This window comes from Drosophila elegans, unplaced genomic scaffold, assembly GCF_018152505.1.
Source record: "Drosophila elegans isolate 14027-0461.03 unplaced genomic scaffold, ASM1815250v1 contig_183, whole genome shotgun sequence".
Taxonomy (NCBI): Eukaryota; Metazoa; Arthropoda; class Insecta; order Diptera; family Drosophilidae; genus Drosophila; species Drosophila elegans.
The window spans coordinates 5,235,700-5,253,885 of NW_024545550.1; the positions used below are offsets into that span (position 1 = coordinate 5,235,700).

Below are 18,186 nucleotides of genomic sequence, written 5' to 3' on the forward strand. Positions count from 1 at the left end.
GTTGCTGTTGTTGTAGCCGCATTTTTGCCTTTTTGTTTTGCTTGGCACATTTGGCGAAGACACACAGACACCCACACTTCAAAAGAGCCAGAATGAGAGAGGCAAAGAGAGCGGAGTTGGCAATCAGCCCAAGTTAAAGTACAATTGCCCGCTATTGTGATTACTTTTGGCCCACATTCAAAGCCAACACACGCACACTATAGAAACAGAGAGAGATTTACGCTCTTCAGCATGTTCCCTTTCCTTCGCTCATTTCACGAAGTCGTACACGAACGCGCTCACCGCTCTTCGGGTCTCGCCGTATCTGTGTGCGTTTGTAAATTGATTTTATTAGTTTTGCGTTGTTGTTGTGTGTTTGCCGCTGCCGCTGCCAACGTCAACGTCAACGGCGGCAGCGCAGCGCTGATGATTTTAAAAAAATTTTGAATTGCCCGCCCTTTAGTCAGTAACTAAACGTGCAGCAGTGCGAACGCGCGCAGCGGCAAAATTCCAGCGTTCTTGGCTCTCATCCGGCGTTCTTCCCCTAATCAATCATCCAAAAACCCGCCATTTAAACACACAACTAAATAACATTTTAAATCGGTTCTCGAGTGATTATACAACCAACAAATTTACCAATGTGAACATGTGCAATTAGCTTGCAGAAACTAACTAAAGAAAAAACAAAAACAAATAAGAAAAAACTTTTAAAACTCTTGCTTCTGGGATTATCAACAAACAAAAGAAAGAAAAAAACTTTTCGCAGGATTTGTGGCAAGGATAAACGAAACCTTCAAAAAGACAATCAAAATGGTAAATATCAAGCTTGGATAAGAGAACCTAAGTGTTTTACAAAGACTTAAAACTATGGTTATATGCTGTGCCTGAAAGAGATACTAACTTATCAATAACTCCGAAAATACAAAGCCTTAAAAAGGATTCAAATGGTTATTCAAATTTGTTATTTAATTGATTAGGTTTGCGCAACTTAATTCTATATTGTTAATAACTTATTAGAACGATGTCTTCGATATAAAGACCATAAAGAATAAACCAGAACGAAATCCCTTTATTTGTAGGAGTACGAATAACAAATCACTAAATTATTAGCGCATAACAAAAAAATACGATAGCGCTGAAAAATCTCTTAAATGAGTATTGGCCCATATAAACGCTTTGGAAATATATTTTCATACGCCCTGTGAATCAGCGCGCACTGCTAATTTCTATTTTATTAGCCAAGTTTGTGTGACTTGGCTGACACTCCTTAGTCTTAGTCATTAGCCAACTCGCAAATGTCTTGGTATCTTTACCTGTGTGGGTTAGATTGCTTATTATTAAGTAAAATAAAATGAGATACCAATGGAGATATTACGATTTAGAATGGCAAATACTTTTTATTTGGCACGCACTCGACGCTGCGACGTACATATAAATTTAGCTTTAATCTCTTTGCTTGCATATTAATTTCTGCTCAATATTATTGGCATCGGTAATTTCTATAATTTCCGGCGCTGCTGATTCGCTAAACTTAAGCGACTGCACCCATAAAAGGCGACTCTGATTTGTGTTTCGCGATTTATTTGCTCTGGGAGCCATAAACCAATATGCACACTATACAATTAAGCCATTGACGTATTACTTCCGTTTCCAAACTAATATAATTCCAATGAATTTCATAACTACTCTGACAAAATTAAACTCGTTGAGGATCCCAAGTTACCAAGCTATCGCCAGGCGAATTCCAATTGTTATCCCTTGGGGTTTCCAAAATATATTTCCTCTAACATTCAAGCTTGGCCTGAGCTAAAAAAATCTATTGATAAATATGGTTTTAATGGGTTACATACTAATTCTTAAAATTTTTGCACAGCAAAATGATAAACTGAATTCTAATCACATTATATGACTAACTTTAGAAAGAGGAAGCAAGTTAAGTTCAAAATCGGAGTATAAATGATAAACCGGAACTCTTATATCACCAACATTTTTAAACATAATTACTCTGCAAATCTTATTTCCGTTTTTTAACATTTTTTGGCATCACCATTTTCAAATGATTATGTACATATTTGATTTGCAAATTAATTGTAATAAATAAAAAATATGAAGAAAAATTAAGAAAAATTTGTGGTTTCTGCTTGTTTGAGAAGTATCGCAAATGATGCGCCATATGTGAGGATACATTTGCATCTGTATCTGTGTGTAGATGTTGGCGGGATACAAATAAACTTTTGGCACATTAAGAACGCCGCAAAATGCGAAGAGTCAGCCAAATATGAAATTATGATCACGATTATGATTATGATGTTGTTATAATTAGAGAACAACGAAAGCGAAAAACGATTCATAATTATTCAAAAATTGACTTTAAGCAGTCGTCGCCGTACATAGTTCTTCGCTCCGAGTTTGGCCAGCTGCCGTCGCCAGATCGTACGGATCGAATCGGATCGTTCAGATCGTACAGATCCATATGGATTTTAGTTATGGTCTTAGTTGGGGGCTGCTATTTTTAAGTGCACGCACACACACACAGGTCTGCAATTACACTTTTCGAGTGCTTAATCACAGCCGAAACTTTTACACAAATCATATTCCCCAATATGTGTGTGTGTATTCCCCCTGTCCACCCCGCATTTTCCGTTTTCCACTGGTTTCATTCAGGGCGTGCGCCTGCCGCTTGCAACTTTTCCCTGCCGCATTTGCTTTGGTTTTTCCATTGAAAAGTCGGGCGAGAATGTGCACGATATGTTTCCACTCAAAATGCTCGAGCGGCCGGAGGAGAGATGAAACGACCAACGACCACATTTGTTTTATTAATTGCCACTCTTACTAACACATGCTCAAGACTCGTGGCCGATAATCGTGGAATACGCTGTTTTATATGGCATAATCATAATTGGCCAAAAAGTGTTTGTAATGAGCAATACGAATTGAAAATTACTTGGCTACACATTTGGAAAATGTTTCCATAGAAGATCTCTCCCCATTAATTCGATTTAAAATATCAGGCTTTTTCAGAGGATGCTGAATCTAACTAATGGATATTTCAGCTGGGAAAACTGCGGATTCTATTCACTGAAAATAGGAAATGGCCACGAAAAATGTTTTATGAGATACTAAAACTAATGTTGAAACGTAAAAGAAAATAATTAAATTGACAGTTTTAGCATGGGTTTTGTAATAGCATAGGAAAACATTTTATGGGGGTCATAAAAAAATGATATTATATTAAAAGTAGGTACTTGAAAAGATCTCAACGAAATCTATATCATATACGTGTATAAGAATTACCGTAGATCCATTATTTTTGTTTTATTAACCGAAAATATTTTATAATATCAAAAGTTAATTTTTTTAAGCGATTTTAAACAAAGGATATTTAAAATATGTGCAAACGAAACAGATAATCAATTAAGTAAATTTTACAATGTACAAGACATATTCAGTGTGTCTTTATGTTAAACTGTCCACTAATTTTTTAACTTTACTTGCTCTTGATACAATTCAGTTAAGCAAGAATACGATACGACCACATATAGAGCTTTGTCAGCTGCCAACCCTCTCTTTTATTGGCTGTCTATTGAAATGGCAATTATTTGAATATATTTTTAATGCTCACAAAAGCACATATTTGAGTATCTGTGAGTTGAGGGATGTGGGAGGTCGGAAAGTCTTCCATGGCTCATTTTCACCATCTGGAATTTTGGATTGGATCTGATTCCATGTGTGTGTAGTTGCGGTTGACTACTTAATTTCCAAGTGCCATAAAAATTTCGATTTGGAATTCAAATTGAAAGGTTGCCTTCTCTCGCCCTTATTCAATCTTTCATTTGGCGTTGAAAGTAAGTTGTCTTATTTATTGGCTCAATGCTTATAAATATTTAAAAAGCATCAAATGAAAATAAACAATTAGAATATTCATCGGCACTTGGTATCAGAGGACAGGCATGGCGATTCCCTTTAAAAGCCAATTGCTGAAATGTTTATTCTAATGGCTAAGGAATTTTTCCATAATCACATTACGGCTAGGGTTTTTGTTTCCTTCTCTGGATGTGAGAATGCCTCAACTGTCGAATGCAAATTCGTTCCATCACTCACATAGTTTTTCATAATTTCTAAAGCGGAAAATTAATGCAAGTGTAAGAAAAGTGCCCGTCGCAAACAATGCTTGTCCATCTGTTCATCTGTCTATCAGTCAGTCAATACCTCACTTCCACAGTCACTCAGTTTGTCAGTCAGTCAAGCCAGGCGACAGCCGCAGCCGGTTCAGGTTGAGTCACCTTATGTTATGCTCATATGGTTGCCGGTTTATGCTTTGAGCTTTTTATTTCACCTATCGACACATCCTTGCTGGCCTGAAGATTACAAAGTAAGGCTTAAAAAAATATTTAAAATATATTTTAAATTTAAAGGTATACATATAAGAGATCATAGGAAAAACATTGAAATATTATTTACAATTTAAATGTTTAGATTATGTTATTTGAAAGTCAGCACTTAGAAACACAACAAATTCTGAAAAGTATACTTATTATCAACAAGTTTTGTATCTTTTTCAGTTATTTATATAAAAGTATAAAAACATTTGAATATAAATTATATTTTTAAGAGTCCTATGCCAAACCCTTCCATACTCATTGAAATTTTTTCACTTTGCTGATTAAATCCGATAATTGAATTAACAATTTCCAAATGCCATTTTCGAAACGCTTGACTAACCGGATATGAATAACATTTAATGATGCTAAAGCTTATGTATTCGCTACATACGTTTCCAATGGGATTTCACGCTTTTCCGGGGCACACGCGACCGCCTCACGTGGCCATCTCCATCGCGAAACGTTCACGCATGTACAATGGGCAAGTACCCCCGCCCAAAAAATACGTCTTTTCAGTTTCGGGACTTAATCCCCCGGCCCCTGGAGTCGAGACAATAAAACGGGCAATCAATCAATGCACGTGTTTCATATTTTTGATATTGCCGCTGACGAGAATTTTCGGACAAATTAGTCAGAGTTGGAGTGGGTTGGTTTAGCTATTGCAACATTGACATGAAAACGACATCGGGGTAAACAAATTCCAGAGAATATCGAAAGCCAAAGTCCGCGACATCACCCGAAAGTCGCTCAATTAGAGACGATTTAAATTTATAGATACGACGGTTAGGCAATGCATGCGCGCCCGAGGAGAATGTCTTAATTAATTTTAATTATTTTCAATGAGCGACTATGAAATACAAAACATTTCCCCCAACTAAGAAGGCGAACGCGAGTCGGTCCCTCGATAAGAGGAGCAATTAAGTAGCGAATTAATAGCAATCGACTTACAAATATGATGGTACCCTCAGGCGTTCTGGGTTCTACATAGGTTGCTCTTTCCCATTTGTTTTTCCTGCATATGAGCATTGGGTGTTTGCCATGCCGTTTAACCCGATCCGTCGCCCTCTGTTGTTTTCTCCCCCCCGAAATATTTGGGGTAAACTTTTCACGCCACCAAATTCGTGGCTTTGCATTTTCCAAGCCGTCAGTTTTTCCATGTGTTTACATGCGGGCCAGAGACCCGCTCAACTCCGGTTGCCTGCTCCCTGTTTTTCCTCTGGTGGGCCATTAATTTATTTGTCTGCAACATGCAAACCAATTGACAATCAAACGCAATTAGTCACAATAATCGAGAAATGGAAACGCATTTTCTGCCTATTGTTTGGCCCGAAAAATATCAATAATATTCGGGGCACTGATGAGAGCACATCTCGATTGCCTTGAAATCTTCATAATGTTCATAAATAATGATCAGCACAAGACAAAATAAATCATCCCAGGTAGCCGATGGGACAACGCCCCAAAGCAAGCTGCTGTCTACGATAGAATGACATAAAGTGGAAAAAGGTACCTGAAAAGTGTTCCAACTTTGTATTTTATTTAGAATCAATTTATTAACAACTAAAGGATGAATAATCTGTGGTTTTCACTTAAAGCTTTTTTTTAAATAAAAAATACAGTACAATAATTTTAAAGTAAACAAAAATGTTATGTTTTAATACTATTTTAAAAGGGTATTGTCCAAATACGTTAGTCTGTTTGAAGGGAGTTTCTATTAATGAAGTGGACATGTAATAAATATTCTTAAGTCACAACTTGGCTTATAAATCCATTAACAACCAGAGATCAAATAGAAATCTCACGCAGATGTCAGAAACTCAAAACTTGGCCCACATTGGTCTGTACTGCTGTTGTTTTTTTTATCCCGATACCCTTCAGTTGCTTTTGAAGTTTCACAGAATTAATAAGAATTTTTTTTTTTATTTGATACCGAGATTAGCTAATGTTGATATATGGTATGGTTTGGACGAAATATAGGGGAGCGGGTCTTTGGCATCCAGTTAGTGGTGAAAAAGAGCAAAAACAGGGCTGCCAGAGCACCAAAAGGGGTTGTCGACGACGGCGTCATCATCCTCATAATGATCTTCATTGTCGTGGCCGGGAATTCAGCATTTCGCATGGCGTGCACTTAATAAAATAGGATTAACATTTTATAGTGAGCCTCGTGCGCTCTCTTTCCTACTCGAAGTATCCGTCTCTTTCTGTGATTATGAGTATGCCAAAGTGTGTGTGTGTGTATGTTTGAGTTCCTCTGTTCCTTTTGTACAATTTTAACAACTGCGCATTGCTGGGGTTTTTTATTTGCCGTGCTGAATGAACGTAAAATGTGTGTGTCTGTATGTCCAACCAGTTATTGGAATAATGACAGCTGTGTGATATGGACTCAAAAACTCAGCTCAAGAAATACTTCAGCCGAAGGCCATTTGTCCTTTGGAGCTAATTCATGTGCTAGAGTTCTGTAAAACTTTGGGTAAAGTTTAAAAAGAACTCAGAAGGGGCGGACGTGTTCGTGGAATGTTTATAATAAAATTAGGTCGTATTGTTTTTGAGTCTCTAAGAAACTATCTTATGTTCTGGAAGCGAAATAGGCTATTGCATCTGTGAATAACTTAAGAAACTTAAAAAAAAACTACAAACTACATTTATTATGGAATGAGTCTCAAGAAAAAACACAACTAGGAAGCTTTTAGTAGTCATCCAAACTTCTCTCCGCCATCTAAGTACCTTGAAGATGCTCTAAGATTTGGTCCTTCGATTCCGGATGAACGCAATAGTGATTGGCTTGGCAATTACTGTTGTCTGCCGTATCTGTTTCTGTGAGATACTTTTGTTCTCTTCGCCGTGGCATAACTTATGCTTCAACGCGTACCATTTAAGCATAAATCGCGCTGTCACCCCGATCTGCCTTTTGTCAACATCATCAGAGTCAGAGTCGCAGTCGCAGTCCCTCTACGTTTCTGAGCCTCGGTCTTCTGCTTGGTTTTGATTGTTTCTGTTGTCGTTAAAATATTTTTTGGGTGTGTTCTGTATTTTAATAGCTCGATGCGAAGAGAAGCCCAAAACGCTTGCGCACCGCTGCCACTTCCTTTCGTCTCGCACACCCTTTACATTACCCCCGCCGATATATTGTAGCTTAGCTTGTTTAATTTCTTTCGAATTTGTCAGAGGGAAAAGGAGACCAAACCGAAAGTAACATGATTTCAGTTTTTACTTGAAGTAAATCGGGAGATATTTTGAGTGATATACACACACACAGATACACAGATACAAAGGTACAAAGATACCCACTCGCATCGACTGCTAATCCCTCACACGTCTCAGTTTTTGGTTATTTCGACAGCGAGGAAGCGAGAGCGACTCACTTGGAATTATTAAAACCTAATCTTGATTCTACAATTTCAGTTAGGGTTCAGTCCATCCAAGAAACCAGGGGATATGCACTGAAAGTGCGGGGGAGTGGGCAGAGGATGTTATATATTTTAATACGAGTCCGCGATGCGATCGCACGATCGTCGCCACTCAGGTATGCGCGTTAAAATCGGAGATTTGATCACGGCACCCCCACCTTCAAATTCCCTCTGACTTTAGTCTTGATTTTAGGATTAAAAATGTCGTCAGTATTTTTTATGCTGAATTTCGTATATTCTTCGGTCGGTCATCCATTTGGCATTGATTTAAAACAAAAAGGAGAAAAATCACAAACTATATACACACCCCGGGACAGATTTTAAGCTTGAATTTTGTGTTGTGTTTGCTCGCCGGCTTCCCTTTTTACCGACTAATTTGAGGCTTGACAGTTGATTTGGGTATTCGATTAGGCAAACAACTATTCATCATTTGATGTTTATGCATTTGCAATTGATTGCGATTTTATTTAAGTCTGTGAAGAGTATGTGCTAATTAAAGGTTCAGTTGAAGTTATTTGAATGAATTACTTTTTTAGAGAACTAATTATGCATAAATACAAAAAAGAGAAAACTGAAAGATTTGCATTCGTATCGGGAGACAAACTGGGAATCATTCCTCACACACTTACATTTATATTTCCCAACTAATTGCCCGACCAGTCACATTTAAGGCATATATGCATATCGAACTATACTAGAGGTAGTCACCCAGCGAAGGCAACTAAAGAAAAAGGCAAAAATTAATTTATTAAAATTTAAAGCGCATGACTTTTTGAGCAAATGGCAAACCGCGGCGGCAGCCACAAATAAATGGCTATATAGGTTATATGGGTTATAAGTATGATTCATGCGTCACACTTGCGCATAATAATTGAGAGATGTGGAGCGAAAAAAAAACGGCAAAGGGGAGCGGAGGGGTGGGGTGGGTTGGAAAATTCGGGCACAGATGCAGATACTGGACCTACTGCCACGACCCCAAACTCCGACTTCATTTCAGTTCGATATCAATGGATTTGGCCGTTGTTGCCGGGCAGACTAGATTCTAGTATCTAGATACCCAACTGCGTCCAGGTGTGCACTACAAACAAATTTTTCGTTGTTTTGTGGTCTCCGCTTTTTTGTTGTTGATATTTTCTGTTTTGAATTTTACATGTGGGGTTTCTTTTTATTGTGGGCGCCTTTGGCGATTTTGTCACTTGAAAGAAATGCAAAGAATTCGATTTGCCGGACAGCTTAATTAAGGTTATCTATCAAAGGTACTTAGTTTAGTTTATTGATAGTGCCTGGACAGTCGGTAAGCACCCTAAACGATGCAATTAGCAATTAAATATCAGTTGACTTAATGCTAGGCAAAGTCTCGACGACTTATTTATCAATTACAGATACAAATACACCGAGGTGTGTGACATCGATAAACAAAAGAGCTTTAAATTATGTGTAGTCTTAACATTTTGTTGTTGTTGACCTAGCTAGCCAAAGGTAAACACACGCACATCCATACATGCACACACACACAGTTTGGGGCCATTCGTTCCCATGACTTTAATTACAATTTAATATTTATTTAGTTCGATAAGGCCCAGGTGATTATTTTTGGATACTCATGTCTGTGACTGCACCCAGTCTTCGCAGACATGCCTCTATATAATTGTGTGTGTGTGTTTGCACACATATCTTTATGAGTGCGTATTTGTTTTTGTGTTACTATCAATTGGGCCTAATCAAATGCTTAAGTAAATTTGTTCAGCAAATCACTGAAACCGGACACCATGTGGGTAAATGTGTGTGTCTAATTAATAGTTAAACCCCAAATGGGAATGAAAATAGAAATGCTATAGCGTTGAGATAATGTTCAACGAATTTCTAATACGCTTGTTGCACACTTTAAAGGCGAATTAAAAAATATTCCACAATCAGGTTCGTGGAACTATTTCCGGTGTCTTTGTTGGTAGTTTAAGTCTAAGATGGCTTACCTCACGCACCCATCCATCCCCCATTCCTGCAATATGATGACACACCCGCTCTTTTCCAACAATTTACGTAAATTAGACACGAAAAAAAAGACAAAAAAAAATACAAAAAGAAAATAAAAAGTTATAAACTATACAAAGAAGGCGTCAACAATGCCAAATGGGAGCGTTTCTCTTAACGTTCCATTCGGCTTGCTTTTGGTTTGGTTTCGCTTTTATCAGCATTTGGTTGAATTACCTAGAATTAGTTAACACATTTTCCGTTGCGCCTGAAGGTACCGTGCGTCGTCTGTTTGGCATAATTAAACAATTTTGTACTTTATGCGCAATTAAATTAATTTCTTCCTTTGGCTTTGGCCGCCTGCCTGATAAGTGTATAAACGGGCCCAAGTCAAACATTTAAATTGCGATTGCACCGCCACAGATACAGGCGAATGCAAAGCCATGCGATATTTATGAGATATTAATTGTACCAAATTACAATAGCTTTGCCTGCCTGCCTCTGACCCAGCTGCAGCTATTTCCGCTGGACTGACTACTAACTGCTGCCTGCTGCCTGCTCTGATTTTCTTTTTTTCCCAGGAGCCATTTGGCATTCAATCCGACTGCGTACGTGCAAATTCATAAAGAACAAACACCAATTCTGAGACTGACTCTGAGTCTGAGTCTGAGTCCCAGGAATGGGGCGACCAAGTGAGCAATGAGTTCAGAAGGCAATCCGCCAGATATACAGATGTATATCTATGTTCACCATTCCAACCCGGGTTGACAAACGCTGCAAGTAATGTGCGTGGCTACTTTTTCATTCGGTCTCGGGCTCGGGAATGAATAACATTCATGCTCATGGATTGAATTAATGCCTTGGCATAACTCAAGTGCCAAATGCAAAATGTATCTTGAAAAGCGGGAATTAGCATTTGTCAATTGAGTGGTGGCAGGGGTTTGAATTGTGCACTTATTCCAAAAGAATTCTATTGAAAAGGAAGTCGGGATTTTATTATTTTTGGTTTTAATTTCTAACGCAAGAATATTGGGTTTAATATATCTATTTATGTTTTCAGGGATTTATTTTAAGCCAGCTGTCGATTGAGTTGGTTATAAAAGATTTAAATTTGATTTCATTTTAATCATTTGGTTGCTCAATAACATTTACAATTTGTATTTAACTATTTTATCATTTTATTTCGATAAGTAATTTTAAAATAAAAAGGATGTAACTTAATAAAATGTTTTGCGGGTTTGGTTTGGTTTTTAATTATAATTTTATTTAATTATTTCTAAAGTAATGGTCTAATAGTTTTTTTAAGTTCTCCGAATGTTATTTTGGTGTATGGTAAACAAACATGTTCGTTTATTCACTTTTCAATCATTTTGTTGATTAATTAAAAACGTTCTGCCTATTCCTATGTTTGGCAGCCAAATTCGGGTTATCTTAATCAGTGATTTTAAATAATAATTTCAAATACTGAAGAATACTTGAAACTGTATTTAAGATTATCTTTGTGGCTTGAGACTTTCTCCTACACGAAGTTTTTGCATATGCCCCTCGTTTGAATGGGCATAGCCTCCAGTTGAATTCCTATAATGACCGTGTTCATTTCATTTGATCAATTCAGCGCCCAATGGAGACTATATAGCAAGTACTTATTAACGCTCATGCGAGGCTTGTTGTTGCTGGCTCTGCGTTCTGAGCTCCGAGTTCCGAGCACATTAAGATCAGATACAAAGATACATTATCGCCGCTTCGAGCTTTGTAGCTCGAATTGTAGTTGTAGGCGGTCGTCAGTCAGTCAGTCGCTCCGATCGGGCATTGGCGCAATTAAAACGCTTAAGGGGCCAAGTCAGAGTCAGAGTCAGAGTCAGAAAGCTGTTGCTGTTGCTGCTGCCTTTGCTACTTAAAGATACATGCCACATACACATCCATCGGATCGCCTCAGATATAAATAAGCGATACGTGTAATTCGGGTCACTAACCGTTAACAATAAATTTCATTTGTTTAAGAAACTTCAGCCGCCGGGCACTGGCTGTAAAATAATATCGCCATAAAAATTGACATCTGATCATTTGTAATTATTATTGCGCATTGCGACATGACAAGGCGTCGGCTACTTGCTGCCATTTGGGCGTGGTTAGCGACGATATGTTGCCATTGGCCCAAAGTCTCCCAGCGGCATCGTCGATATACTATAGTATATTGTATATAGTATATTGTGTGTAAAAAGGCCGCAGATCGGTGATCGTAGCAGATCGAAGCACAAATCATTCTAAATGGTTCGCGTCTCATACGCAGTCGAAGACCCCCGATACTCATTCAGCCTCTAATGGTAATCGCAGTGCCATAATTTACATTGCGGGACAACTCGACTCTCTCGGTTCGTTCAACTCGTTCAATCAATCTTAGATTCGGTTCATGGAACAATTAATGCCAAAAAAGAGAAACAAGTCGAGAAACCTCAAGAGCGGGGAAGGGCTTTCTTTATTTTTTTTTTTTTTGGTTTTTTCGGGCAAGTTGTTGTCTACTTGAAGAGTTTCAGTTTTCAGTTTTCGTTTAAAGTCCAACTTAAATGGAACCAGAAATTATTTTGAACGCCTTCAAGTGCCACACACAACAGCTACAACAAAAATACATTTAAAAAGGAAAAAAAAAAGAAAAAACCAAAGTTGATTCGAAGTTGGGGCGCAATCATGACTTGATGCGATTATAAAGAAGTTTTTTGTTTGGGGCGGGGGTACAAGCGGCCCGAGTTGGAAAGCATTAATGCCCAATACAAATAGAAATTAGATACACACACACACACACACACTTAAGCGTTCGACCGCCACAAGCACATATGGATACTTAAACAATTTCGATATTCAAATGAATTTTTGGAAAATGACTAAACCAAAAATGCCGCAAATGCCCCAACTGAACTCGTCTGAACTGCTTAGAATTGTTTTCTTTTCTCTCCTCCTTTTTATGGGGCTAGAGAGTTATAAATAATAGTAATAACAATTCAATTGGGTACATGCAGCAATGGCAGCTTAATGTTTACCCATTTCAAAAGGTAAAACTTAGAAGTTTTGTTTAGAAATGAAATAATAACTTACTGAAACAACCTACAAAGTTTAAAAATTAGACAATAGAAACTAAAAGGTGAAATGAATCCATTTCTTGGTACTTAACTAATAACTTCCTTTAATTTACCAGTTTATTTAAGAAGCTTTGTTTAGAAATAAAATAATAATAACTTAATAACTACACAATCTAAAAATTATAAAAACAAGACAATAGAAATTAAAAGGTGAATTTAATTCATTTCTAAGCTTTATTTAGAAATGAAATGATCACTTTTTTTAAACAGTTTAAAAATTGTAAAAATTAAACAAAAGAAATTAAAAGGTGAATTAATCCAATTCCTGGAATTAAACTTATAAATTTCTTTAATTTACATTTACCTAAAGGGTAATCCAAATTCCCAAATAATTGAGATTAGCTTCCTGGAATCTTACATAATTTGCATAGAATTTAACCAGCTATTCAGAACACGATTTTATGATCGCTGAATGTTGTTCTCATGTACCACACTCATTTAGCAAGTTGAGTGACAAACCAATTTTCATTCTACGAATGGCATAAAGACAATAACAATTGGTGGGGGCCCATATAAGGCAGTTAGCAGCAGCAGCTTGGCAAAGTTTTGCGGCAATTGTGGATGGATGGAGCAGAGTAATGAACTTGTCAGCCATGTTTTTAGGGTGTGCTCAAGAAAGTTGAGTCGAAACACAAGCCGTATAGTATATAGTACAGTATATAGTATTTGTAAGTATGTATACAAATGCAGACTGCTCCAATTGTTGTTTTTTTTTTTGTTTCTTGGGGGGGAGTGTGCGACGCATGGGTATCGAAGATAAAGGTAATCCATTTGACTTGACGATATCTACGACTGTCACACAGTCTCAAGCTTTGATTTGAAAACTATGCACAGCTGCGCAATTTCGTATGCGAGAGGCTTGGGTTTTCGCCTTTTTTCGGGTTTCGCTTTTGGGGCTGACTAATGAAACCGAACAATAATAATTTAGTAAGTCTAGACCTACGCATGCGCAAAGGTGGATTCGATGCCGATGCCGATGCCGATGCCTGGGCAATTGTCACAGCACCAAACGCAATTTGTCGTCGTCGCAGACGAGGAGTGGAAGTCACTGAACCCGCTCGAGCTAAAGCTTTTTTCTATTACTTTTTTCCCCTGTCTTTTCCTCACTCCATATCTTTACACAGAGAAAAATCCTTATACATTTTTCAAACAATTTATAAAATATATAAAAGTTACTTTTTAATTCGGAAAGGTATACATTTATTATAAAAGGAACTTTTTTAATCAGAAAAATGAAATTGTTTTCCTGTTTCTTATTATAAATAAAACAAACATTTTTAATTAAATATTATGTAATTTTCAATGGTTATACCATGAAATTTTTTTTATTCATAAAAAATATTTTGCTTTCATGTTTCTTTTAATAATTAAAATAAACATAGACAAAATTAAAATAATTTTATTTTCAATGGCAATATCATGTAATGTATCATTAAAAGTCCAAGAAAAAATTCCCTGTGCTGCTCTCTCTCACTCTCTGTTTATTTTTGGGTGTAGGCCAGGCCAACAGTAGACAAAGCCACGTTTGACAAAGAAAAATCTTACAGTTTAGTTTTTTTTTTAGCTAGTTACAATTGTAAGTAGCACACAAATACTCGCACAGCTATTTTGCTGACAACTGCGCAGGCGCGCGTGTGCGTCATGAAATTAGTTTATTTGTTTGCATAAATGTGCCAAAGTCTGTAAGCGACTTGTGTGTTGTGTGTTGTGTTTGTGTGTGTAATTTTTCTGTGCTGCAAATTTCTAATAAATTTGTTGTTTCGGCACCCGTGTCATGCACACCTGGAGCATAATTCGCCCTCAGCCGATCCAAACCGAACTGAACTGAACTGAACTGAGCCATGAGTCAATTTCCGTCAGCTGCGCCAGCTGAGCAGCAGTTAGTGGAGAAACTTTGTCGCCACACAAACTACTGATTCCTAACAAATAAATAATATACACACTTTAACATAAATACCATAAATTATGCCAATAAGTTATTGGGCTTGATGTGTTACTTAAATGCTGCAGAGGGCAGAATTATATTTGCCTGTTGGTTTTAGCTGAATTGCAATGACAATTTGCTTGTACAATTAAGAAATTATATTTTAAAACTCTTCCAACTATTTTTATTTATTTAATAATAATAGAAGACCACACAGCAAATGTTTCTGTAAAAAAAAATGGTAGTGAATCTTTTTTGCAATAGCTAAATAAATCTTAAAAATTGAATTCGAATTATCTTAAATTGATTTTATTAAGTTAATTAAATCACATATGTCTGTTTTGTAAACATTTTGAACACCTTCTGTTTACTTTGATCAATTAAAATTGCTTTCCCTCGAAAATTCTCACATTCCAAAGAAGCAAATTAAATAGTAAATTTCCTACCAAAAATATTGACATTTTACCCAACGTGATTCTAGCAACGAAATTTTTTAACAGCCCCCTCTTGAGAATTACGAGAAAATGGTTCAAGTTATGGGAACTAAGGGTCAGACGGGTGAGAGGGGGGCCACTTAGGGCTCGAACTACTCCGACCAGTGTTAGAACAATAAACAGCGCACAACAAATTCTTCTCTTTGATTTTTTCCTATTTTTCCCTGATTTAAGCATCGCAACACACATTCAAATCAATGAATGCCTGCCACTCGAGTCGAAAGACCCAAAAAAAAGAAAACTCGCAGGATGGGCAGCTCTTTTTGGCCACTTGAACGTTCGATGACATTTCGTTTTTAGTTTTCTATCCATAATTATTATAATACATAAATTTATGCTATAGCAGGCACAACAACAGCAGCCGCTCTTGTGTGGAAGTATGAAATTTGTAAAATCATTTCAAGTGCTTCAAAGTTTAACGATTCCAGGTTCAGATTTAGATCTAGACAGGGCATGACCATAGCTGTACTCCACCGTAGTAAAAAACAATATTATGTGCTCCACTTATTTGCCCATTCCCATTACCATTCCCATTTACTTTGAACTATAACGCTGCTTTAACTTGATGACAAAAATAGTTGAGCTACTAAGGCATGCCGCAGAATACGTTCGTTAATTTGTGGTAATTACCCACACAGACGCCTGCCGGGGCATTGGATTTCGTTTCGGAATACGTACTTATACGTATACTTATACTTATACTTATAGTTATATCGGGCATGGTCTGGTCTAGTCTGGTCTGGTCTATAAGTCTCCGGTAGTGGGCAACAATGCCTTGCTTTATTTTAAGGCACAAGGTTGACTTTTGTTGCTCCGCTCCGCTCTGCTCCGTGTGTAGGTTAACAATTGTTAAGTTCGAGTAGAGCATGTAGATTCAGTAATTATTTTTCGTTTTTATATTAACAGCCCACAAAAAAAAAAAAAAAATAGATAACAAACAGTCATACACACGCTCTTAAAAGTCGAAAACCTAAACCAGTTCGCTTATTTAATTTCAATGCTTAGTTGTGAAGTCACATTGATTGGAGTGATTATTTTTTATGAATGTGTGAGCTGTCAGTGCCAAAAGTGAAGTGGCAGGAAAACAATTAAATATTTTCGATTTACGTAATATCTATGTATAATTTACTTTCCCAAACCAAAACTGGCCACATACGTCAGTTGATCAGCATATTTATCGAGAGATCCTTTTCTTGCTCAAAGGCAAGACAAGTGATGATTTTAAATTGCGACATTTCAAAATAAATTTTGGATACAGAATTTCACAGTTTGCATCTTCCAACTTCATCTTTGACTAACTTGGCTGAGCCCCACCCTTACGAACAATCGGCACTCGACTCGAATTTAAATGATTCTGGCATTCTTTGTATGCACTGCCGAAAAATTAGGCTTTTTATCAATTGGTATTGGTATTGTATATTTAAAATTAAAATTAAAATTTTTGTTTAATATGAAGGGTTGAATTTGGCAAACCGAATTACTTTTAGCTTAGGAAGTAGTTGTTTCTCAAAGTTCATCGTCTGTGAACAAATAGGAAAAATGGTAAACATTTTTTGTTTCTCTGTACTGCCCGAAAATAAAAAGTCCATCCACCCCGCAGCTCATGACTAAAATTTAAACATTACCATAATAGTCAACAGTAATAATTAATTGTTTGCTAATAAATATGAATTCATATATGTAAATAGGAAGAGTACAAATAATAATAATAATAAAAATAATAAGCGCACGCGCCGCGTTTATTCTCCAATGACTAAGTCTCCTTTCGGTCTTTGAGTATGCGATAAATACGAATGTACATATCTAGATACGTAATACGTATGTATAATGTACACATATATAAATTGTAAATCAGATACGGCATAAATATTGAACACATGGCGCAGTTTCTACAGTCAAGACTTGTGGGTGTTTGATGGCCAGGAGGGTAAGGAGGGTGTGGAGCGTATGGAGGGTAAGGAGGCGAATCAAGCGAGCGACTGAACAAAATTGAAATAAAATAAAGCACAATAAAACGTACTTAAGATTGACGATTGTGTAGATGGGGGGAGCAAGCGATCAATGAAAGAGTTTTTAGGGAGACGATATTTAACAAGTACAGTTGAGCCGTTCGGGCAAGGGAAAATAAACCATTTGGGGCATGTTTCATGTTCATGTTCATAGGCACTCTAAATTTAAATGATTCGTCATTTGATAATTTTAGGGCCATCACCATTTAGTAATTTCTTTCGGGAATGGCACATTCCTGATTTCAGGGGGGAATAACTCAAGTTAATGCTCTAAGCTAACCAGAACTGGTCTTATAAACTATATAGTACATTTAAATATACTTGATTAGACGTAATTGGCTGTCAGTATGGCTCTTGATCACACCACTCAGCCGTACAAATACTCAGAGGTTAAGCAAACACACAGATACATTTTCGAATCAAACAAAATGTCGGCAGCTGCTTTTTGTGTGTGAGTTTTGTTAGCTTATAAATTAAAACGCGTTTCATGCCATTATTTGATGGTTTTATTTCTTTTTCTTTTTTTTCTCGTCTTGCGGGTGTTCAATTCATTCGATTGTTCGTATTCATATTCTTCTTAGCCCATTTCGTTATGGCCTGGAAGCATTATATCCCCGATATCGCTCACACCTCCCCTTCTTTTGCCATTCAGTGTTCATCTGTCCGTCCGTCCGCTAATTGAAAATCAATTAATGTGACTGCATCTATAGCCGCTCGGCAATCGGCAATATCAGCGGCAGTCATGTCAAAGTCAGATATCATCCAGGGTAGAATAATTCCTCAGAAAATAAATGAGAACGTAGGAGGAGCTGAAACAATTCCAGACTCGGCTTAGAATCCTTTTGTTTTCACTGACTCTTCTGTCCGAAAACGAAAAATTTAATTG

General features: G+C 37.0%; 1 protein-coding gene across 2 annotated transcripts in view; it reads left to right on the forward strand.

Moving 5' to 3' along the window:
* LOC108143476 (probable serine/threonine-protein kinase DDB_G0282963) overlaps nt 1-18,186 on the forward strand; it is a 41,308-nt gene that overhangs the window by 19,720 nt on the left and 3,402 nt on the right. The window contains exon 1 of one of the 2 annotated variants that reach the window (XM_017267921.2): nt 436-792. The exons of the other annotated variant lie outside the window; for it this stretch is intronic. Within the exon in view, the coding sequence (XP_017123410.1) occupies nt 790-792 (3 nt within the window). The 5' untranslated portion in view covers nt 436-789. Of the gene's footprint in view, nt 1-435; nt 793-18,186 lie in introns of those variants that run through there. 2 annotated transcript variants of the gene reach the window in all.